This window comes from Mus musculus, chromosome 4, assembly GCF_000001635.26.
Source record: "Mus musculus strain C57BL/6J chromosome 4, GRCm38.p6 C57BL/6J".
Taxonomy (NCBI): Eukaryota; Metazoa; Chordata; class Mammalia; order Rodentia; family Muridae; genus Mus; species Mus musculus.
Genome location: NC_000070.6, coordinates 141,720,977 through 141,744,654, shown reverse-complemented (window position 1 = coordinate 141,744,654; position 23,678 = coordinate 141,720,977). Strand labels below are relative to the sequence as shown.

The window sequence follows — 23,678 nt, the reverse complement described above, 5'->3', positions numbered from 1 at the left end:
TGGGATTAAAGGCGTACACCACCGCTGCCTGGAAGCATGGCCTTCCTAATGGATGTTCTGGTGTTTCTCCACCTCCCTGCTTTCCTCAAGACAATCTCGTTTCATACTGAAGTGATGGTTTTCTTCTGCAGACAGAGGACTCCCTCATTCAGGGAAGCTTCTACAGTCTGATGTCCCACCCTGTCATCCCCACAAGGAGGCACCAGCTCAGCTTTGAAACATCTGCTGATATCACCTCAGAGGCCAGATGAAAGGCAAAAGTGGAGCCAGGTTTGGTGGTGCACACCTGTAACCCCAGGTGAGGTGGTGCACACCTGTAACCCCAGGTGTGGTGGTGCACACCTGTAACCTCTGCACTCAGAAGGCAGAGCAGGTGGATCTCTGAGTTTGAGAACAGTCTGGACTACAAAGAGTTCTAGGGCAGTCAGGACTTGAAATAGAGAGAGGGAGGGAGAGAGAGAGAGAGAGAGAGAGGAGGAGGAGGAGGAGGAGGAGAGGAGAGAGAAGATAGATAAAGGGGCTGGAGAGATGACTCTGCAGTTATAAGCACTGGCTACTCTTTCAGAGGACCCAGGTTCAGTTCCTAGCAAGGTAGCTCACAACCATCTGTAACTTTAGCTCCAGTATCTGATGCCCTCTTCTGGCCTCCACCAGCACCAAGAATGTGAGAAGTGCACACACATCCATGCAGGCTGTCTCAGTTAGGGTTTTACTGCTATGAACAGACACAATGACCAAGGCAACTCTTATAAGGACAACATTTAGTTGGGGCTGGCTTAGAGGTTCAGTCCATTATCATCAAGGCAGGAACGTGGCAGCATCCAGGCAGGCATGGTGCAGAAGGAGCTGAGAGCTCTACATCTTCATCTGAAGGTGAAAGGAAATAAAACTTGAGACCTGTGATTCATATAATATATGTCAAATAGCCCAAAGAGTTGTTTGTGAGCTTTAAAACCTGGGGCTGAGAACATAGCAGAACAGGCCAGGACATGCCCGGGCAGGCCCATCGTCACATGTCCTGACTGGCCTAGTGCCTCCCTATCTCCCGCCCTTCTGACAGTCTGTTGATGTTTAAATGGACCAATCATGTAAAACCGCGCCAATTCCTCCCCAAGCCCCACCCCTTTTCTATAAAAACCCCTAGCTTCCAAGCCTCAGGGTCGAAACCACTGTCTCCTGCGTGAGATACGTTTCGAACCAGAGCTCCGCCATTATGGCTCCACCATGTGGTCAACACCTCTGTCTCCTGCGGGAGATATGTGTCAGCCCGGAGCTCCGTCATTAAACTACCTCATGTTTTACATCAAGATGGTTGTCTGTTCGTGATTCTTGGGTGCGCTCCGAACAGAAATTGAGTGGGGGTTTCCCCACTAGGTTCTTTCAAAGGCTGCTAGCAGAATACTGACTTCCAGGCAGCTAGGATGAGGGTCTTAAGCCCACTCCCACAGTGACACACCTACTCCAACAAGGCCAAGCCTCCTAATAGTGTCACTCCCTGGGCCAAGCACATACAAACTATCACACAGACAAAACCATATACATAAAAATAAATTAAAGCTGGGCAGTGGTGGCGCATGCCTTTAATCCCAGCACTTGGGAGGCAGAGGCAGGCGGATTTCTGAGTTCCAGGCCAGCCTGGTCTACAGAGTGAGTTCCAGGACAGCCAGGGCTACACAGAGAAACCCTGTCTCAAAAAAAAAACCTAAAAAAAAATTAAAAATTAAAAAATTAAAAATAAATTTAGAAAGGAAGTTACCCTCAAGGTGCTTCTTGTCAACATTTAGATGTGTGTGTGTGTGTGTGTGTGTGTGTGTGTTTTACAAAAAACAAAAGCAAAATACCCACCCCAGGGCCCACTGGAACAGTGGGTTCAGAGGACACAGGGGAATGAGCCTGTAGTTGGAAAGCAGCAAGCAGGGAACAAGCAGCCATGCTGGCTGGGTGTTCCGGGCAGAGCAGCCCAGGCAGCCAATCCTAGTCCACGTTCTGTGTCTGACCATGTCCATCTGGACAGTCATTTTGAACAGAGTTTAAGCTAAGTGTGGGTGATCGCCTCAGCAACCCAAGGGCAAGGTGATGTCACACATACCAAATGTCTGAGGTGCACAGATGTTGGCCTGGGCAATGACCAAGCAGACAGCAGCCTGGAAGGAAAGTGTGTTCAAATCAGAGCTCTGATATACTTTTTCTTCAAACCTATGACTTCCTTCCACCGCTGTCCCCCAGTTTACTTCAATGGAATGTTCAATAGAAGAAACTGACTATCATATAGTTCCTATCCATCTCCCCCCGTCCCCCAGTGCTGCGGATGGAAAGCCAGCGCTCTTCCAGAGAACTACACTCTGGGCCTTTATAGCTTCCTTTATGCAACAGGAAGGCCTTGTCCCTGCAAACCCTAGGCTCCAATACAGGCTTCATTCTCTCGGCTGGCCTTGTACGAATCAGGTAAATGCTGTGTGAGTGAGTGAATGATTGACAGGATCCAAGGCTGTGCAGACCCGCTCTGGAGGTGATGACAGCTTTAGAAAAACAAGCACATGCCAGTGCCAGTGGGCGCCAGAGTGTGAGGAAACGCCTGTGTGGGTGCCTCTGACCTGTTCTGTGAGGCAAGGCTTCTGTAGGCGTCAGCACTTTGAACTTGTCTCTGCTTGCAGAAGCACAGGCACGGCCATGTGGCAAGGCCAGCCCAGTGTAACAGCTCAGGATACCGAGTCCAGTCGTTATCAACACAACACCTCTGTGGCTCTGGCCCTCTTGTTTTGCTTAAGCTTTGTTTTGTTTCTACTTAGCCCAGGCTGGTCTCCAACTCTCAATCCCCCCTGCATCAGTTTTCTCAGTGCTACACTTATAGGTGCACATCACCACGTGGGGCTAATGCCTTCTTTTGTTTGCTTGTTTTGTATTCAGAGACAAGGTTTCCCTCTGTAGCCCTCGCTGTCCTGGAACTAGTTCTTTAGATCACGTTGGGACCTGCCCCTGCCTCCCAAATGCTGGGATTAAAGGCATGTACCACCACACCTGGCTATGTGTACCTGAGGTTCATGGAGAGCAGAAGAAGGCATCAGATCTCCTGGAACTGAAGTTACAGATGGTTATGAGCCTCACGTGGATGCTGAGAATGGAAGCTGGGCCCTCTGGAAGTGCTCTTAGCTGATGAGAGGCTTCTCCAGCCTCAACAACATTTGTAAAGCCATGCTTAAGAGTATTAGTCCATGCCAGGCGTGGTGTCGCACGCCTTTACTCCCAGCACTCAGGAGAGAAACCCTGTCTCGAAAAACCAAAAGAGAAAAAAGGAAAAAGAGTACTAGTCCTCTTTCTGCTGCTATAACAAAATGCCCTAAGCTGGTTACTTATAATGAGGCTTACTAGCCTTGAGATGCAAATCGGTTAGCAGAGTACTGGTCTTAACACAAATGAAGCCCTGGGTTTGGTTCCCAGCAGAGTTGTACAAATCCATGTCTGGTGGCTTGTGCATTTATAACAGCATTTAAGAGGTAAGGGACCGGGCGTGGTGACGCAGATGGGCATGGTGGCACACGACTTTAATCCCAGCACTTGGGAGGCAGAGGCAGGTGAATTTCTGTCTCAAAGGGAAAAAAAAGCAAGGGGGTGGGGGCGAGGATCTGAACTTCAAGGTTATCCTGGGCTACAGAATGAGTTTGGGGGGTGGCCTGGGATACATGAGATCCCAAGAGAAAGGAGGAGGAGGAAGTCAGGAAGAGGAATCCAGTTTTGGAGTCTGAAGGTCCAAAATTGGACAACACTATCAGGGCAGGCCCTTAAAGAAGGCTGCGTGATAGAAGGCATCCAATGGCAGGCAGCACATGAGAGTGACCAGACAGGAAGCAGGAAGGAAAAGAGTGAGGAAGGGTAGGGACGTTCTTTCCCTAACACCTTAATTTCTTGGGAACAAACCCACATTCCCTGAGACGTAGTCTTTTGTTTGTTTGTTTGTTTGTTTGTTTTTCGAGACAGGGTCAGGGTTTTTCTGTGTAGCCCTGGCTGTCCTGGAACTCACTCTGCAGAAATCTGCCTGCCTCTGCCTCCCATGTGATGGGATTAAAGGCCTGTGTCACCACTGCCGGGCCCTGAGAAGTAGTCTTATCTCTTCATTGATTACACCCCAATAAATGACTTAATTGTTTCCCATTAGACCTCTGCCTCATAAGGCCACACAGACATGCTATCCTTTCAGGGACAAAGAGCATCAAACGAGAGCATTATGAATACATTTTATTGTTATATAAAAACAAACATCCAATAATTTTTGAATGAAAAGGCAGACAACTGTGGTGGAGCTAGGGACTGCTTTGACAGTTGGTCCTGCAGGGTAGGGGGTGGTCAGTAGAGGGGAACTAGCAAGAGAAACTATTATGCAGCTTAGGGAAGAAGGGTTCATGTCAGCTTAGAGATCACAGTCCATCACTGAGAGAAGTCAAGTCAGGAACTTGAAAGCAAGCCTGCTTGCCATTCCACCCAACATTACCTCTGATCAATGAACTCATTCACAGCTAAGAAGGTATAGCAGCGCTCATGGAGGAGAGTGCTTGCTGGCTCACTCAGGATCATGCTTTCCTATAGAGCCCAGGACCACCTGCCTAGGGGATGGTGCCGCCCACAGTGGGCCGGATCCTCCCATACCAGTTATCAATAAAGATAACTTCCCACCGACATGCCACAAGCCTATCTGATCTAAGGAATTTCTCAGTTGAGACACCCTTCTCGGGTGAGTCTAGGTTATATCAAACAGGCTGAACTGACCTAACAAGATTCTTGTTGATGGTTGAATGGTATGATACCACTGCAGGGTGGTGGAGGAGGAACTAAGAAGACATTGAGGGAGATCAGACACAGTGTGGGCACTTCTGGCTATATCAAGTCTGAAGTGTCCTTTGCCACAGCTTGACTTTTTTTGGGAGGGAGGGGTTGAGACAGGGTTTCTCTGTGTAGCCCTGGCTGTCCTGGAATTCATTCTGTAGACCAGGCTGGCCTCGAACTCAGAAATCCACCTGCCTCTGCCTCCCCAGTGCTGGGATTAAAGGTCTGTGCCCGCCGGGCATGGTGGCGCATGCCTTTAATCCCAGCACTGGGGAGACAGAGGCAGGTGGATTTCTGAGTTCGAGGCCAGCCTGGTCTATAAAGTGAGTTCCAGGACAGCCAGGGCTATACAGAGAAACCCTGTCTCGAAAAAAAAAAAAAAAAAGTAAAGGTCTGTGCCACCCACTGCCCTGCTCCCATCTTGACTTTTACACCTGTAGTCCCAGGCTCAGGCAGAAGGATTCGGACTTTAGGGGGTTGGGGTGGGGGCGTGACTGTTTTTTGTTGGTGTTGGTGGTGGTTTTGTTTGATTGTTTGTATTTTTTTCTTTGGGTTTTTTTTCCCCCCCTCTCTTGGGACATTGACTGACTGGCCTGGAATTCTTCATGTAAACCAATGACCAGTGTTACCTCAAACTCACAGAGATCAGCCAGCCTCTATTTCCCAAGTGCTGGGATTAAAGGCCTAGGGCGACATGGCTGGCCAGTACAACCAACCACATCCTGATCCAAACTCCGAAGTAATCGGTCTCCCCTACACTGTCCAGTCTAAAATGAGCTTCCTAGGTCATGAGAAAGCGAGGGAGCATACATTTACATACAGGAGAGACCCAGCCAGTGATGGGAAAAGATCATCGGAGTTCAACCTTGCTGGAGTCAGACTGGGAGGGGATACAAGATTGTCTGCATGATCATCTAACAGAAAGGAAAGGTGGAACCAGGGCGGTGGACGGGGGTCTCCTTCAATCACTCAGTCACTGGGCACGATGTGTGTTACTATTAGCACAGGTTATCCATGCTCCCTTCAAACAGCAGCCAAGGGAGCCAGAGATGCAGGTCAGTGGGAGAGCATTTGCTGGGCAAGCTCAAGCATTAAGAGTCTTTAACACGGGATCTCTCTACAGTCGACACATATATGTGAAATTATGTGAAATTCCTGGGCTCAGGTCATACTCCTGTGTAGCCAGTGTTTCCCATCTGACTGAAATAAAGTCATCCTTTATGTTTTGGGGTACTGGGGATCAAACCCAGGGCTTTGTGCATTGCATGTACTGGCTGTGAACTGTCCTTTTTTTTTTTTTTTTAAAGATTTATTTATTTTATATATAAGAGTACACTGTGGTTGTCTTGAGACACACCAGAAGAGGGCATTGGATTTCATTACAGATGGTTGTGAGCCACCATGTGGTTGTTGGGAATTGAACTCAGCTCCTCTAGAAGAGCAATCAGTGCTCTTAACCACTGAGCCACCTCTCCAGCCCCTCTGAACTGTCCTTTAAAGAGTGTGTTTTCATAGGTAATCACAGGCATGAGTTACAAGGCTCAGACGTGGCCATTTTGCCTGCCTTATATCTGCACCTGGCAGAAAGAAGTTGCCTGTTCAACAAACTCGGGGTGAAACGCCCCAAGCTGCTCAACAGCTGTTTGCTCAAAATAGTTTATGCACGGAGCCCAAGTGTCAGCCGAGTGCCAGGTGTTGGTTAAGTCTGTCGAGGATAAGAAGCGCCGTAATAGCTCTCTCCCCTAGGAGTAATTGGCTGTAAGCTCAACAAGACATAGTCTAACTTAAAAGGGGCTTTAATGTTTATTTAGTTATTTACATGTATGAACATTTTGCCTGCATGTTTGCCTATGGCCTTGTTTTTCGAGACAAAGTTTCTCTATGTAGCTCTGGCTGTCCTGGAATTCGATCTATAGACCAGGATAGCCTTGAACTCAGAGATCTGCCTGGCTCTGCCTCCTGAGTGCTGAGATCAAAGGCATGCCCACCTGGTACCCAAGAAGCCCAGAAGAGGTCATTGGCTCTCCTGGAATTGGAGTTCCAGACAGTTTGTAAGCCACTGAAAACTTGGGTCCTCTGGAAAAGCAGTTAGTGTTCTTGACTCCTGAGCCATTTCTCTAGCTCCAAAACTTTTCATACTCAGGCATATGGGGTGGTTAAAAATGGCCTAGGGCTGGCAAGATGGCTCAGCAGGTAAGAGCACTGACAGCTCCTCGGAAGGTCCTGAGTTCAATTCCCAGCAACCACATGGTGGCTCACAACTACCCATAATGAGATCTAATGCACTTTTCTGGTGTGTCTAAAAACAGCTACAGTGTACTTATAATGTACTTATAATAAATAAATCTTTTTTTTTTTTTTTTTTTTGAGACAGGGTTTCTCTGTATAGCCCTGGCTGTCCTGGAACTCACTTTGTAGACCAGGCTGTCCTTGAACTCAGAAATCTGCCTGCCTCTGCCTCCCGAGTGCTGGGAATAAATCTGTTTTTTTTTAATGACCTTAAATTAGGGTAATATTTAGACTTTTGCTTCCAGAAATCTAGATGAGTAAAATGATTTGGATTAGGCCTGGTGTTTCAGGCCTTTAATCCCAGCACTGGGAGGCAGAGAACAGTGAGTCTCTGAGTTCTAGGCCAGCCAGAGCTACATGGTGAGATCCTGTGTGTGTGTGTGTGTGGGGGGGGGGGGTGAGAGAGAGAGAGAGAGAGAGAGAGAGAGAGAGAGAGAGAGAATGTTGCTTTCTGTTCCCTTTTGCCTAGAACAACCAAATATGGTCAGGCCACAGGCCACAAAGGACAGGAACATTTGGGAAATGGACAAGTAAGAGGATCCTTGCTGTTGCCCCAGTTCCCCATTTTCAGGGTTTCCAGCATCGAACTCAGAGAAGGAAAACTAAGGCTGAGCTCAAGGGAATGCCTTAGATCCGTGGTTCTCAACCTACGGGGTCGAGACCCCCTTGGGGGATCACATATCAGATCTCCTGCATATCAGATATTTACATTACGATTCATAACAGTAGCAAAACTACAGCTCTGAAGTAGCAACAAACATAATTTCATGGCGGAGGGTCACTCTAATGTGAGGAACTGTATAAAAGGGGCACAGCATGAGGAAGGCTGAGAACCACTGCCTTAGACAAACAGGAAACTGAGAGTCCAGGAAGAAAAGAGCAGCTCCAGTTCAAAGGACAAAAGGCCAGGGAGGAGAGCGTTGTACACGGACACACAGAGAGAAGACATCCAGGATCTATAAGGGATTCTCCTTTAGTATTAAGCATCTATCTGGGAGAAAACCATTCGTCCCAGCTACTTGGGGGCCTGATATTGAACACTTGCGTGGGAGAGGGGCAAGGCACCAAGACAGGGTTTTTCTGTGTAGCCTTGGATGTCCTGGAACTCACTAAGCAGACAGACAGACCTCAGAAAACCACTTGCCTCTGCCTCCTAAGCACTGAGATTAAAGGTGTGCATCACCACCACCTGGCTACTATGTTTTTAAATCTTGCATTTATATATATGTGTTGAGTTTAGGTGTACCATGTGCATGAAGGTGCCCTTGAAGGCTAGAGGGTCACCTGATGTAGGTGCTGAGAACTGAACCTAGGTCCTCTGTAGAAACAGCAAGCGCTTGTATCTGCAGCAATTAAGAAACATCCCTCCAGCCCCGGTTAATTTGAGGTTTTATTTGTTATTGTACTTTTGTGTTCTTGAGAGAAAGTCTCTCTATGTAGTTCTGGCTATCCTACAACTCCCTATAGCTGGCCTCCAACTCACAGAGATCAGCCTGCCTCTGCCTCTGCCTCTGCCTCGAGTACTCACTCAGACTAAGGGCCTGAACCATCATGACCTGTTTGTTGGTTTTTCGAGGCAGAACCTCATATAACCCCAGGTGATCCTAAACTGGCTTTGTAGCAGAGGTTTGCCTTGAACATCTACTGGGACTCACAGAGTAGTAAACTTACAGATAAATGTCCAGTTCATGGTGTTCTAGGGATCGAACCCAGGGCCTTCTTGCATGCTAGGCAAGCACTCTACCTCTCAGCCTTCCAGGAAGAGCACTGAAGTCCACGAATTGAAGGCCCGGATTCCATATGCAGTACTTGGCCTGTTGGAGCATGCCCGTAATACCAGCCCTTGCCTCGAAAGGTGCAAAAGTTACTTTTTTTTTTTTTTTTTAAGTATCTGCACTTTTTCCTTCTGCAAGTCTTTTGCTGTTGCTGGAGATCCAACCTAGGACCTAGAGAATTCTAGGCAAGCGTTCTATCACTGAGCCACACCCTCAGTACTTTCGCTCCTGTCTTTTTTAATCGAATTATTATTTTTGAACTATTGTCCTTCATAACAACCATTCATGACAAAACCTGATTTGGACAAGCGTGAGCAACCAGCCCTGACCAAAGTAGCTGCAGGGAAGCTGCAGGGAAGCTATGCCCAGGACTCCACATCCCTGCATCAGGCAGGATCTGACCCTTTCCCTGAAGCAGGAAAGTCCCTAAGTGGGTGCAGGCCAGACACACCCCGACTGCGTCTCTCAGGATCCAAAGCTTTCCAGACCGCGGAGTGGGAGACGAGTGGGTTCCAAGACTGAGGAAAGAGCAGCAGCACGAAGAAGCTGCACTCCACAGGTTTAAGGCTGGACCCTTACTTCCGCAGCATCCACCCGGGCCACAGTCACCTAGCAACCCATCCCCACATTCGCAGAAGTAGGCATTGGCTGAGAGTCACTGTGAGTAGACGGACCCGCCCATCACGCCTGTGCGCCACAGGCTGTGCTGTTGCGCAGGCGCATTAGGGATGAAGGCTCTTGCGCAGAAGCGCTTCCTGGGCAAACGTGACCGTAGAGATGTCCTAGTGGGTTTCAAAGACTTTTCGTGAGTCTGCGTGGGAAGCGATTCTATAGAAAACGTGGCAGATTTCAGATTAAAGCCTGTCTTCCCCAGGAAGAGAAAGTTCTCAGCAACCGGTTTGACTCCAAAAGAATCTCATGGCGAAGAGTGAAGTTTAAGGATGCGGAGTTGCTTCTGCCTGGAGAAGCAGCTGTATCCAGCTGTACAGCCTGCTAGCGTAGTTGCCGCACTTCAGAAGTTCACTTCAGAATCATGCTTTCGTGTATTTAATTATTTGAGAAATGGCCTTTGGTTGTAACCCAAGCTGACTTCAAACCCCAGACTCTCCTGCCAAGATCTCCCCAGTGCTGCAGTATGTCATTACACCCCATCCTTGATGAATTTTTTTTAGAGTGACTCTGGTTCATAACTGTTCCTACCTGGCTGTCTGATATTTTGCAGACCAACATACATAGTGACTAATGTAAAAGGGATTTAAGGTGATTGGGAAGTGGCAAGCTTTTAAAAACTCACGGACTGGACTTAGCCCAGGTTAGGCCAGAACTCTCTAGCCTCCTGCCTCCACGTTACCAGCTCTAGCCAGGAGTGGGAGGGGGCCATTCCTGTAATCCCAGAACTCAGGAGGCTGAGGCAGGAAGTTCAGTGCTCACAACTGGGTGTAACTCCAGTTCCGGGGGATCCAACCCAACGGGCATGCATGGGCTGCACATATTAACTATGCCTGCAGGCAAAATATCCATACACACAAAATAAATCTTGTTTAAAAAAAAAAAGTATAGTTTGAGGATGCAGCGCGATTAGTTGTGAGTCCAGTTCCTATACCAAAGAGGGTAGGCTTGTGATCTGAGCATATAGGACTGCCAATAAGATGCCAAGTTCAAGGCCCTCCTGAGCGTTACCCTGACTTGGAAGCTAGCAGAGACCACAGGAGGCTTTCTCAAAACATAATGTTAACTTATCCCAAGTGGCTAAAATCCTTTTATTGTACCCAAAATATTGATCGTGCCCACTCAGGAGACTTTGTAACAACTTTGTATCTTTAAAGTTGTTTCTTGGGCTGGTGAGATGGCTCAGTGGGTAAGAGCACCCGACTGCTCTTCTGAAGGTCCAGAGTTCAAATCCCAGCAACCACATGGTGGCTCACAACCATCCGTAACAAGATCTGACTCCCTCTTCTGGTGTGTCTGAAGACAGCTACAGTGTACTTACATATAATAATAAATAAATCTTTAAAAAAAAATAAATAAAGTTGTTTCTTTATACTCTCAAACAGTTTTGAACTTTGGCTTTATAAAACAGGCTCTCCCCTCTCTGTGTGGTTCAAGATGGCTTGGAATTCATTTTGGAGCCCAGGCTAGCCTCGGACTCAAAACCAGCTTGCCTCTCCCTCCAGAATGCTGGGATTTTACGCTTGAGTTGTCAAGCCTGACTTCTTTATAGCCTCAGCTTTGGAATTCCTTCACATTTATAATCAGTTTTCCAAGAAGGACGCGGGTACTGCTTCCTCCTCTTTATTTTCTGAGATACTGTTTAACTCTGGCTGTCTTGGAACTTAGTCTGCAGCTTCAAACCAGGTTGATTTCAAATCTGTGTTCCTCTTGCTGTCTCTTGAGTGCTGGAATTATGGCCATGTGCCACACCACATCTCCTAGCAAAATGTTACTTAAAGAGAAAGAAAAAAAAAATATATATATATATATTTTGCCAAGGTAGGGATCTGGAAATAAGTGTTCAGGCATCAGAAGCAAGTCAGAAGTTTCCTCAGGGGCTGGAGAGATGGCTCAGTGGGTAAGAGCACTGACTGCTCTTCCAAAGGTCCTGAGTTCAAATCCCAGCAACCACATGATGACTTACAACCACCCGTAATGAGATCTGACACCCTTTTCTGGCATGTCTGAAGACAGTTACAGTGTACCTATGTATAATAATAAATAAATCTTTGGGTTGGAGCAAGCAGGGGCAGAGTGAGCAGAGGTCCTAAAAATTCAATTCCCAACAACCACATGAAGGCTCACAATCATCTGTACAGCTACAGTGTACTCATATACATAAAATAAATAAATAAATCTTAAAAAAAGAAAAGTTTCCTCAGAGCCTCTACCTACACATCTGTAGCCTGCAACTAATACTTTTATTCCCTACCAAAGTTCAAAAAACTAAGAAAAAACTAATTTTCAGCAGTTGGTTCTGAGCCTTTCTTCTTCTTCTTCTTCTTCTTCTTCTTCTTCTTCTTCTTCTTCTTCTTCTTCTTCTTCTTCTCCTCCTCCTCCTCCTCCTCCTCCTCCTCTTCCTCTTCCTCCTCTTCCTCCTCCTCCTTCTCCTTCCTACATTTTATTTATTTGTTTTGCAATATGATGAGTACACTGTAGCTGTCTTCAGACACACCAGAAGAGGGCATTGGATGCCATTACAGATGGTTGTGAGCCACCATGTGGTTGCTGGGAATTGAGCTCAGGATCTCTGGAAGAGCAGTCAGTGCTCTTAACCGCTAAGCCATCGCGCCAGCCTAGTTCTGATCCTTTCTAAAGAACACATTTTTTGTTTGGTTTTGAGGCAGAGTCTCTGTGTAGCCCTAGCTGGCCTGAAACTCCCTAGGTAGACCAAACTAATGGAGTTTTCCTCTCCCTGAGATTAAAGGCATGTTCTTCCACACCGAGCAAGAGCAAGTTTTGAAAAAGGTCCTTAAGAGTATAGGAGAACACTTGGGAGGCAGAGGCAGGCGGATTTCTGAGTTCGAGGCCAGCCTGGTCTACAGAGTGAGTTCCAGGACAGCCAGGGCTACACAGAGAAATCCAATCTCAAAAAAACAAAAAACAAACAAACAAAAAGTATAGGAGGACAGGGAGAAGCAAATGAGGAAGGAGCAGTGAGGTTGAGGTTGCCACAGATGAACTTTGACCCACTTTGTAGTTTTGCCCAGGGCTGATTCTTGCATTTAAAAATATCGATCACTAGCTCTAAACAGTGAAGTTAGGCAGATAATGGCGCCTGCTATCAGAGGGGACCAAAGTTCAATCTTTGCGTACAACGGATTACAGGTGCTGGGGAGTGAAGGTCATTTGGAATGGGGTGGGACTGGAGTCTGGAGGAGGGAGCGGCTGTCCCCTTTCACAAGTGCAAGTGATCCTGGCCTAAGAAACAGGAAGTTTTTGTGTAAAAGCACTGGAGAGGCTGATGCAGGTGGATCTCTGTGAATTCAATCAGCCTGGTTTACATAGTGAGTTGGAGGAAAACCAAAGTTCTGCAGTGAGACCCGTCTCAACCACAAACAACAACCAAAAAAAAAAAAAAAAAAAAGGTTAAATTAAGTCCTAACTACTCTCATTTGACAAGCTGGGAAGTAGGAGGGATTAGGGTCTGCTTTGAGCAACCCCAGCTAGGAAATGATAAGGATTTGGAGAAGCAGCTTTAAGGAGCTGGTTTAAAGAATGCTGGGTATAACCCCCTAAAGAAAAAGGAAGAGTTCAAAAGTATCACCAAGCATTTACAAGGCGGGCGCGTGGTGGCATTGGGTTTATTTTGTTTGAGAATAGCAAGGAACTTTAATCCTGACCCTGGAGAAGCAGAAGAAGGGAGACCTTCGTGAGGAGGAGGCTAGCCTGGTTTAGATAGCCAGGGCCTCAAGATAGTGAGAGACCTGGGCTCAAAAGGAAAAGAATTTACAATCCAGGCATTTTAAAGCCAACCAGCATGTGCCAGGGTGATGGTCCAGTGGATGAAGTACCTAGATGTGGAAGCCCACTGAAGAAGTTGGATGCCCAGAACCTATATTACAATCTGAGTTCACCAGACCTGTTGGTGCTCACTTTTAATCCCAGCACTGGGGAGGCAGAGACAGGTGGGTCTCTGTGAGCTTGAGGCCAGCCTGGTCTACATAGTTCCAGGACAGCAAGGGCTACACAGAGATACCCTGTCTTGAAAAACAAGAAACAACAGAAAACAAAGCAAAAACAGAAACAGGCTGGTGAGACGGCCCAGGTAAAGGAGCTTCCTGCTAACCCTGAGGACCTGCGTTTGCCAACCCTGGACCCACATGATGGGAGACGAAACTGAGCCCCCAAGTTGCCCTCTTGCCTCCCCACACACCGCTTGCCAACCCTGGACCCACATGATGCGAGACGAAACTGAGCCCCCAAGTCGCCCTCTTGCCTCCCCATGCACCGCTTGCACTGAGCACACCCACTGATGTATAACAAAGCACACACACACACACGCACACGCACACGCACACGCACACGCGCACACACACACACACACACGTCTACCTTTAAAACCAAAACCAAAATAAGATCGGAGGAGATACCTTTAGCTGGTTGGCTGTTTCAAGCAGAGAACAGGCAAGAAGTGAGGAGGAGGTGGGAACTTTGTTGGCAGGGACCGTGAAGAAACCCAGGGGTTTTGGAGAACAGCACTCTGGCAGGTGTGGGCAGAGCGCGTGTGCTCCAGCTAAGGGAAGAAATAGAAATGGAGGTTATTACTCTTTATTATCAATTTCACACATGTGTGTGGGAATGTGAGTAGGTGGCCAAGAAGTCCAGAAGAGGGTTTCAGATTCCCCAGAGCTGGAGTTACAGGGCGTCGTGAGTGAGCTATTCCAGTCACTGGCAGGCCGTTGTGATGTGGTCCCCTCATGGGTTCTGGGAGCTGAACTTGGCCTTTGCAGGAGCAGTGTGTGATCCTAACCACTGAGCCATCTCTCCACCTGAGACTTTAGATTCTTAGCATCTCCCAGTCACTAACTGTGTGTATTTAGGGAACTAAAGTCCCTGGAGCATCCGTTTCTGTTTCCTTTCATGAAATGAAAATAAGACTTTCTGGAAACATTTTGAAGAATAAAGATCTATATGAGACATCTTAACATAGTAGCTAAGATTATAGGCTTGCTGGGACTGGAGGCACAAAAACTCCTGAAACAGACTCAAAAGCTCAAACAGCTCAGACAGACATTGAGCTCATGCCTCTAATACTAGCACTCTGGAGGCTGAGGCAGGAGGATGGAGTGTTCCAGGTGAGCCTGACTACATAGGTCTTGTCTCAAAAAATATACAAGACTATAGGCTGGAGTCAGACTGCCTGTTTTGCCTCCTGGGGCTGCCTGTCAAGGCTTTTGTATCTTTAGCTGAAAGACTGACCCCTCTCTCTCCCACCTCCTCTTCATCTGTAAAATGAAGGTAACGAATACCTCATAGGATTTTCCAGAGTGTTCAGTAACTTGACACAAATTGCTCAGAAGGGTTCTTGGCACAGAGGGAGCTTTCAGTAAATGTAGCAACCATTTGAAAGGTGCTTGACAGCCTCGATCAATTAATGGGTCATTTTTGGTAAGCCCTGTTATTCTGGGGCCAGGACTCCAAGTTCTGCGACTCCCTCCCCTCGCCTCACTCCAGCCTAAGTTACAATGGAGGAATGAAATGTCTCCAGTCATTTCAGGTGGCAGGTGATGAAAGTGTAAAATCTGCCTTTTAGGGTGAGGAGACAAAGTTGACACTCTGTATCTGATCCCAAGAGGCAGTGACTAGAGTCTAAAGTCCAAATGGGGCCAGGCATGAGAGGAACTGAGTTGGAGGGAGGGGACGGACTTTGTGCTCTTGGTTCTGACTCTATTGGTTTTTTTTTCCAAACTGGTCTCAAACTCAGAGATTCCCCTACCCCTGCCTCCCAAGTGCTGGGATTAAAGGCAAGCACCTCTATGTCTGGCTGAGATAGGGTTTTCCTAATGCACACAGGCTGGCCTTGAATTTGCCACCCCCCTTGCTTTAGCCTCTTAAGTGCTGAGATTACAGGAGCACACCCTCAAACCAGCTCAGCTCACTAGTTATATGATCTTCACCACAATCAATCTGAGAACGTTTCCATCACCCCCAAAAGCAGCTCTGTACCCACCAGCAGTCACTACGCACGTAGTGCCTCTTCCCATCAGCCTGCAGCAACCACAAGTATGTTCTCTGTCTCTGCTGATTTCCATTTGCGGATATTTTATATACTTAGAATCATACCATATATCTCTTTGGTGACTGATGGGCTTTCTTTTTTATTTTATTTTTTTAAGATTTATTTTGTGGGGTCTGGAGAGATGGCTCAACAGTTAAGAATACTTGTTCTTCAAGTATATCCAGGGCTCTGTAGGTAGATCCTGCTTTAAAATGAACAAACAACACTTCTTGTTCTTACTGAGGACCTGGGTTCAATTCCCAGCACCCACATAATGACTTACAACCATCTCTTTGTTTTTGTTTTTCGAGACAGGGTTTCTCTGTGTAGCCCGGGCTGTCCTGGAACTCACTTTGTAGACCAGGCTGGCCTCTAACTAAGAAACCCGGCTTGGCTTTTACAACCATCTCTTACTCCAGTTCCAGGGGATCCGACTTCCTCTTCTGACCTCTGAGGGCACAAGGCCTAAACAGTGCACATACATAGCTACAGGCAAAACACTCATATGTAAATACAAAACAAACAAACAAACAAACAAACAAAAACTTTCAGTATCTCACTATGTAGCCTAGGCTGTACTGGAATTCACAGAAACCCACCTGCCTCTGCTTCCCAAGTGTTGAAGCTAGTGGTATGTGCCACCACATCAGGCTTTTAAAAGTCAACTTTTTATTGTTGTGAGCAATTACCTGGAGATGCCAACTTAAAGGAGGCTTAGTCGCCTTTGGCTCATGGACAGAAGGGTTTGAATCCATTTGTTCCATTAGCATGGGGGGCATGGTGAAGCAGAACACCATAAAGGTGGTGGTAGCGTGTGACAGAGAAAGCTTTCCCCCCCGTCTTGAAAAGAAAGCTGGGAGGAAGGAAGGGATGGACACACCCGGGAGGAGGAAGGAAAAGGGGGTGAGTCAGACCTGGGACAAGCTATTTCCTTCAGAGCATGGCCGACCCACTTCATCCAATCAGCCCCGCCTTTTACCATACCCACCATTTTCAGGTAATCCATCCAACTGTGGATGAGGACTCTTCATTTATAGTTGACCCTTGCCCACATCAGCCACCACAGCCCCCGTAGCGAGTGGTCCCTGTTTGGGGTTTTAATTCTCAACGGCATTGTATGATGGTCACAGATTCTGTGAGCCAGAAATTCAGACAGGAAAGAAGAGCATATGGTTCTCTGGAGCCTCAACTGGAAAGTGTCAAAGGCTTTCTTTCCCCTGACTCAGTGGCTAGGGCTGCGTTCACCCGGAAGCTCTAAGCTCAGACACATGCTAGGTTTGCCCGGTGAGCAGCTTTGCCCTCGGCTAAGCCGTTGCCTGGAGTAGCTATGTGTCTTTCTTCTCCATAGTTTTCTTACTTGGAGAGAGAATGTGGGCTTCCTCGCTGGATCCCAAGAGTGAACTGTCTAAGAGAACCAGGTTAAATACGAGTTGCCGTTGAGACCTAAGCTTAGAAGCCATCGAAGCCATCATACAGTGTCCCTTACACAGAGTCAGTCTAAACAGCAATTCAATTCAAACTTAGGGATATATATATATATATATATATGCCTTTTTCTTTTTGAACTGGCCCATCACAGCCCACCACCTCAGCTCCTCTCTCTAGACAAGGCCCTACTAGCATCCTAGTTGCCCCCTTGAGAGCTGTGCTTAAGAGCTTGGGCCCATAGAGCAAGCCATACGGAGATGACTGTCAAAGAGCCTGGGCCAGATGGATTTCCAGTCTGGGACAAAAGGGAGCATCGCCTACTTCTGTGACAGGGCTATGAATGTGGTAGTCCTCCAGTGGAGTCTTATCACTTCTTGAGGCCAGTGTCCTTGGCGTCCTTTACTGTCCCTGGAGGCTGGAAGAGCCACTAGACTGGTGGCAGGTACAGTTCCATGGTCCGGATTGAGTTCTTGCCCCTGTTCCTTCTTTAGCCTCTGACTGATCTCCTCAGGACTTTTTTTTTTTTCTCCCTGAATCAAACTGGTCTCAAACTCTCTTTTCAGCTGAGAATGGTCTTAACCTTCTGATCTTCCTGCCTCTATCTCAGAGTGCTGGGATCACACAGGCATATGCATGCTTAATTTGTATGCATTGCAGGAGGTTGAAGCCAGGCTTCACGCATGCTGGGTAAGCACTCTATGAGCTGAGCCACACAGCCCAGCTCCTACCCTGTCTTGAGATACAGTATCAATAAAGGGATCAGGTGCCTAAAGCTGGCAGCCCTCTCCAGCCTACCTCCCAAGTGCGTGCGCCACCATGCCCGGCTCTTTTTTTTTTTTTTTTTTTTTTTTTTAAGATTTATTTATTTATATGTAAGTACACTGTGGCTGTCTTCAGACACTCCAGAGAGGGAGTCAGATCTCATTATGGATGGTTGTGAACCACCATGTGGTTGCTGGGATTTGAACTCCGGACCTTCGGAAGAGCAGTCGGGTGCTCTTAACCACTGAGCCATCTCACCAGCCCCCATCTTTTTTTTTTTTAAATTAGGTATTTTCTTTATTTACATTTCCAATGCTATCCCAAAAGTCCCCCATCCCCCCCCCCCCACTCCCCTACCCCCCACCCCCACTTCTTGGCCCTGGTGTTCCTCAACATTGCACTTCTTAATGGGAGGAAAAACACACAGGGTGGAGGCGATTGTTATGGCCATGTTCAGAATAATAAATGCCTCAGGAACCAAGAACCCAAGCGATAGTAGAAAAATCAGCCCAGAGGAGTTGTCCAGAGAGCTCAGCCATTAAGATATAATTTCCAGTCACTCAAAGCTCCACCTCAGCTGATTCTTGAAAATCCTCCCGCATTTGCCTAACTTGGCTCTGGTTATCTTAGATCTTCTCTGCTTTAGAAAGCATCGTGGCTTACCTAATAACATCCTCATCTCCCTATCCCTGCCAGTGTCCATTAAAACTTGTTGAAAATGCTGAACACCTGCATTCCTAGTCTCTCTTACAGCTCCTTGACACAGGTCTGCCCAATAAGTATGAGCCAAAACCCTGATGACAGATTTCTAGGCAAGCTCCAGCCTTGACAAGAAAATAACTCCTGGTGTGGAGACTCCAGCCACACAGCGATCTCTGGGGAAAGGTCAAAGGACTGTTTCTATCCTTAGAGGCAGGTGAAAGTGCTGGCCTTTATACCACTGACTCGCTGAACTGGAAAGGCTGCCCATCTGGGCCCTTAGCCCGTGAGAAAACAAACCTTTATTTGTCAATGCCCTAGATAACATCTCTCAAACTAAGCTCAGAAAGCTAAGACTTCCTTTGGAGTAGTAGGAACAGCAATTCAGTTGTAAGGAGTTCATGGAATGCAGAGTCAAGGTTGCAAAGAGAGAAGGCAGGGAAAATTTGGTCTGAAATGGGTGAGCGAAAAAACTCCATTGAAATTGGGAAAGAATTGGAGTCGTATGAAAGGCTCTATGTGACTGCTGCTTTCAAACCAGCGTGGTGGCGTATACCTTTAATCCTAGCACTTGGGAGGTAGAAGCAGGTGGGTCTCCCTGAGTTCAAGACCCAGCCTGCTCTACACAATAAATTGCAGGGCTACACAGTGAGACACTCTCTCAAAAAAGGGTTGGGCTGCTAGAGAGATGGCTCAGCAGATAAGAGCACTGGCTGCCCTTCTAGAGGTTAGATCCAATTTAGTTCCCAGCACCCATATGTCAGCTCACAACGGCCATCGACTCCAGACCCAGGGAACCTGACATCCTTTTCCTCCTCACCAGCACTATCCATACTTGTGCTCAGACAAACATGCAGCCAATACACACATACATATAACAGGGTTTCTCTCTGTAGACCAGACTTCCCTGGAACTCATAGAGATCCACCTGCCTCTGCCTCCTCTCAAGTGCTGGGGTTAAAGATGTGCACCGCCACTGCCTGGTTTACAGTTTTAAATTTCTAAAGGAACAATTCATGCCACAATAAACATCTTGGTGCCCACTAACTGTGGAGACGCAATCACAGTGGGGTGATTGGAGTTCACATCCTGTGGGGCATCTGGCATCCTCACAAACCTTACTTAAGTTTCCTAACTCCATTTTGAAAGGCTCTCTAGCTGACATTTTCATTGCAATTTTCTTTTCGTTTGGCACAGCAGCTGGGCTTTCTGTCACGGATGCTTGATTTCAGCCCTGTCCTGTGGTCCCAGCGTCTCCACTTCTGTTTTTGTAAAAGTCTTGCGCCTATGTATTCTGTCTTTTCTGCAAAGTGAAGTTCTTGCAGCATCCACAGCCACCCTGCTTCCCATTTCCTTCCTGTTCTGCTGGAGGAGGCTCCTCGCTCCACGGAGCCAGGAGTGGAAATCCTTGTGCTTGTAGTGATCCTGCAGTCTCTGCTCCTGGATGATGGTGAAATGAACCAATTCAAGACAGATTAGCTCGTCGTAAATGCGGGTTTGTTGGGTTGGGAAGCTTCTGTCAGGAGGACGAATTCACTGGTCCCAAGGAAGGAGAGGAAGGAAGCCATATTAGTCGCCATGGGAAGGGAAAGGAGAAGAGGGAAAAGAAAGAAAGAAAGAAAGAAAGAAAGAAAGAAAGAAAGAAAGAAAGAAAGAGAGAAAGAGAGAAAGAAAGAAAGAGAATGGGGGTGGGGGGGAGAGAGAGACCAATGATATCATATATGATATGATATCTGTATTAAATGCAGAAGAGTCTCTGGGGGAAGGGCAGCTGAGTCCCTGCCAGGTAGGGACAGAGGGATGTCAGGAGAACCTTGAGCCTTTGATTTGTACAATGCATACCTCAGCCCCTAATCCAGGACTGGAAACCAAACACTCCTGAGTGCTGGGATTACAAATGTGGACCACCCTAGTGGGCCCGGGAGATGTTTTCGGATTTTTACCATTCTTGGTATCTACATCTTCTTATGAATTGAGTGGCCACTAAAATAACGACTGTTTCCCAAGTACTGTCTTTTTGTCCTGCTGAGGTTGAGCTTGGTCCTGGTAGGCAAGATGTCAACAAGGTATTTTATCTATACCATTAAAGTAAATTGTTCAGACTGGAACACTTATGATCCAGGCAGGCTTGGAATTTGCCAGCCTTCTGTTCACCCTCCTGAGTAGCTGGGATTACAGGTTTGCGCTACCAGTCCCAGTATACGGAGTAAATTCTAAACCGTACCCAGTAAACGTCCAGTGCTGGATGCAGTCTGAGAGTGAGTTAACTAAGAACTGTGCTGTGTGTGTGTGGCTGCCAGCGCAGCCATGCCAGCCCGCAGGCTGGGATGGGCCTCGAGCACAGCAAAGGATCTGGATTTTCGTCCTACATTCATTACCAAGTCGAAACCGAGTTAATATTACTGAAATGACAACTTCCATTACGAAAACTCTGTTTTAGAAAGATGTGCTTAATTTGTCTTTCAACCATTTTTATGCACACGCCATTCGCACAGTAGGTCCCCGTTGGATGACTAACTGGGACTGGGATCCTGGAATACTCCGGAGCTCAAGCATTAAATCGTGGGGTTCCCCCACCCCGCATCCCCATTCCTCCCTCCAGTCTCCCCAGCCCCGCCCTGCCCCACAGCCTAGCGTCGCGAAGGCTGCCGGCAGCCTGGCGCGCTTTACGGCCGTGGCGTTGCGACGGGGCGGGGCGCCGGGCGGGCGGCCCGCGAGCTTGACGGCAGCGGTGGGAGGCAGGCCGGCAGGCAGGCAGACGGCGTCGCAGGCGGGTGGCGGCGGCCGCGCTGGCTGCCGAGGGCGGGAGCGAGTGAGTCATTGCGCGCGTGTGAGGGAGGAAAGGAGCGAGCGAGCGAGCGAGCGAGCAGCCCGCGCCCGTCGCCCTCCCGCCGCTGCCGCCAGGTCTCCCCAGCCGCCGACTGCCTTCCGCCCAGCGCCCAGGCCGGGCCGAGTCGAGCCGGGTCGGGCCCGGGCCATGCTGCTCACCGTGTACTGTGTGCGGAGGGACCTCTCCGAGGTGACCTTTTCCCTCCAGGTCGACGCCGACTTCGAGCTGCACAACTTCCGCGCGCTGTGCGAGCTCGAGTCCGGCATCCCCGCCGCCGAGAGCCAGGTACGCCGGGGTGCGGCAGCGAGCGGGGGCCTCCGGCCGCTGTGGCCGGGGGCGGGGGGAGCTGGGGGCCGGCGGGGGCCGAGTCCTGCAGCCGCCCGTGGATGCACCCACTGCAGCTAGAGGGGCACGTGCGCGGGCGGGCAGCCCTCCCCACCTTCTGGCCTTCGGGAGCCTGGGTCCTCATCCGGGATCTCCTGACTTTCCGACCAGAAATACCAGTTTGGATCACTGGGAGAACGACGCCTGCCTGGGGTTCGCTTATTTGGACCGCTCCAATATGCGCAGTTTACTACCTGGGAGAATGCAGATTTGCGGTTGAAAGTGAGGGGAAAAAGTTTGAGACTCACTCTGCCATTGACGTCTCTGGAAATGCATACATTTTTGGTTAATTTATTATATATGTATACACACACACACATATATATATGTCATATATTAATTAAAGTAATGGTTAGGTTAACTCAGTCTGTCTGCTTCTCTCAGGCCAAAGCCCTCCTCCTTTCTGGGCCCAGTTTAGTTGGGTCAGTTCAAAGCTCAGTGCTTTCGAAGGATATTAGCTTGAAAATGGCCTACTGTCTGAAGACCCCCGAGGGATTCGGCGGCCAGGAGTTCAGCCTTCTCATGTTTTAACAAGAAAATATATTCTCAAAATGCTTTGGTGTCCTTAGTAGACTTCATCAAACAATAGGTGGACTATTTTGTAACCTTTGCACTAAATCCCTTAAGATTCTAACCAAAGTGGCCCCCGCTGGGTGTAGTCTAAACACCAGAAAATTATAGACAGCTCCCAAGGCCCCAGAATGTAAATCTTGATTTCCTTCTGCAATTATGAAATAGTTCCAAAAACTGTTGCCCAACGACTGCCTGTTCTGTCCTGACTTACGGTAAACTCTGCGTGTCAATATTGTGTTCAGAAGTACCATTCCTTCACACAATGTGAACTTTAGAACCTTGGCATGCAGCTCTTTCTGGAAGGATCTATTTTAGGGAAGGAGGTGTCACTCACATACGCGGTCTGGCAAAAGTTGGGAATAAACAGTTCCCCCAATTTCCACAGAAAAATTAACCCACAAAAACCTAGGACCCCATTCCTGTTGGTCAGCCTCCTCATACAGGTAGCAGGGGCAAGCTAGGACCAGGGAGTTTGGGGGGCTGGGGGAGATTTGACTTTTTAGAGGATTGATTAATTGCTGGTTGTTGTTTGTTTTGTTTTTAAGGCAGGTCTCACTATATAAAACACTGGCTCCCATCTACACTCAGAGATCCCTGTTGACTTTGCCTCCCAAATGTTTGGAGTTAAGGCCTGAGCCATCACAACCAGCTGCTTTTGGTTTTTGTTTGTTTGCTTTGGTTTTTTTTGTTGTTGTTGTTGGGTTTTTTGTTGTTGTTGTTGTTTTTGAGACAAGGTCTCAACTGTGGGGTCAAGGCTAGTCTCAGACAGCAGCCCTCCTGCTTCAGGCTCCTGTACAGCTGGGATTACAAGAATACACTATCATGCCCAAGTTCAGTTTTCAGTTTTGAAGTTTTTTTTAAAAATTTTTTTCAATTTTTGTGTGTGTGTGTGTGTGTGTGTGTGTGTAGGGTGTTTTGATGACCCAAGTTATAATTGCCAGCTGATGGGGAGTAATTTTAAGTTGAATTTGTTGGTAGGACTTGAGGTCTACAGAGGGTGAAGCTGTTTCTCTGCTGTTTCTCTTCCTCCATCCTGTGTGCACGTCATCCTAGCTAGCACTACCGCTGTCTTACACGCTCCCTGCCCAGCCCATTGCACTCCGATGTCTGCAGAAAATGTTAAGTAAACTAAAGGGGATAGCAGGCTGAATCATAATTGTATGGTTAAGGAGGGTTCAGTCTTTAGTCTGGAGTTTGAAGGGTACCATTTGAACAATTAGGCTAGCTCTAAGTTCTTCTCTAAGTAAATTCGGTGTTGACTTTCTTCCCAACCCAAATTGGCATGCAGAAACCCGGATTCCCAACAGTGGTAAGCCTGTATTAAATAGCTGTAAACAGCACCCTGTTTTTCAGGTTAGTGCTGTTGGCTCTATGTAACCTGACAACTCAGTGTCTATTTTAAGAGCTG

At 47.8% G+C, this 23,678-nt stretch overlaps 1 protein-coding gene and 1 long non-coding RNA gene across 3 annotated transcripts in view; one reads left to right on the top strand and one right to left on the bottom strand.

Moving 5' to 3' along the window:
* Positions 1–599: 599 nt before the first annotated feature.
* Positions 600–15,152, bottom strand: Gm34863. 2 transcript variants are annotated; one of them, XR_881550.2, is made up of 5 exons: positions 14,846–15,152; positions 13,967–14,109; positions 3,033–3,268; positions 2,090–2,144; positions 600–867 (listed from the first exon to the last, which is right to left on the bottom strand). It is a non-coding gene; the product is annotated as a predicted gene, 34863 (long non-coding RNA). The 2 variants fall into 2 exon arrangements; XR_881549.2 differs by having other exon boundaries at positions 750–867; positions 3,033–3,264.
* Positions 15,153–21,235: 6,083 nt separating this feature from the next.
* Ddi2 (DNA-damage inducible protein 2) overlaps positions 21,236–23,678 on the top strand; it is a 39,857-nt gene continuing 37,414 nt past the window's right edge. The window contains exon 1 of the mRNA NM_001017966.2: positions 21,236–21,598. Coding sequence (NP_001017966.1) covers positions 21,461–21,598 — 138 coding nt within the window. The 5' untranslated portion in view covers positions 21,236–21,460. The remainder of the gene's footprint in view (positions 21,599–23,678) is intronic.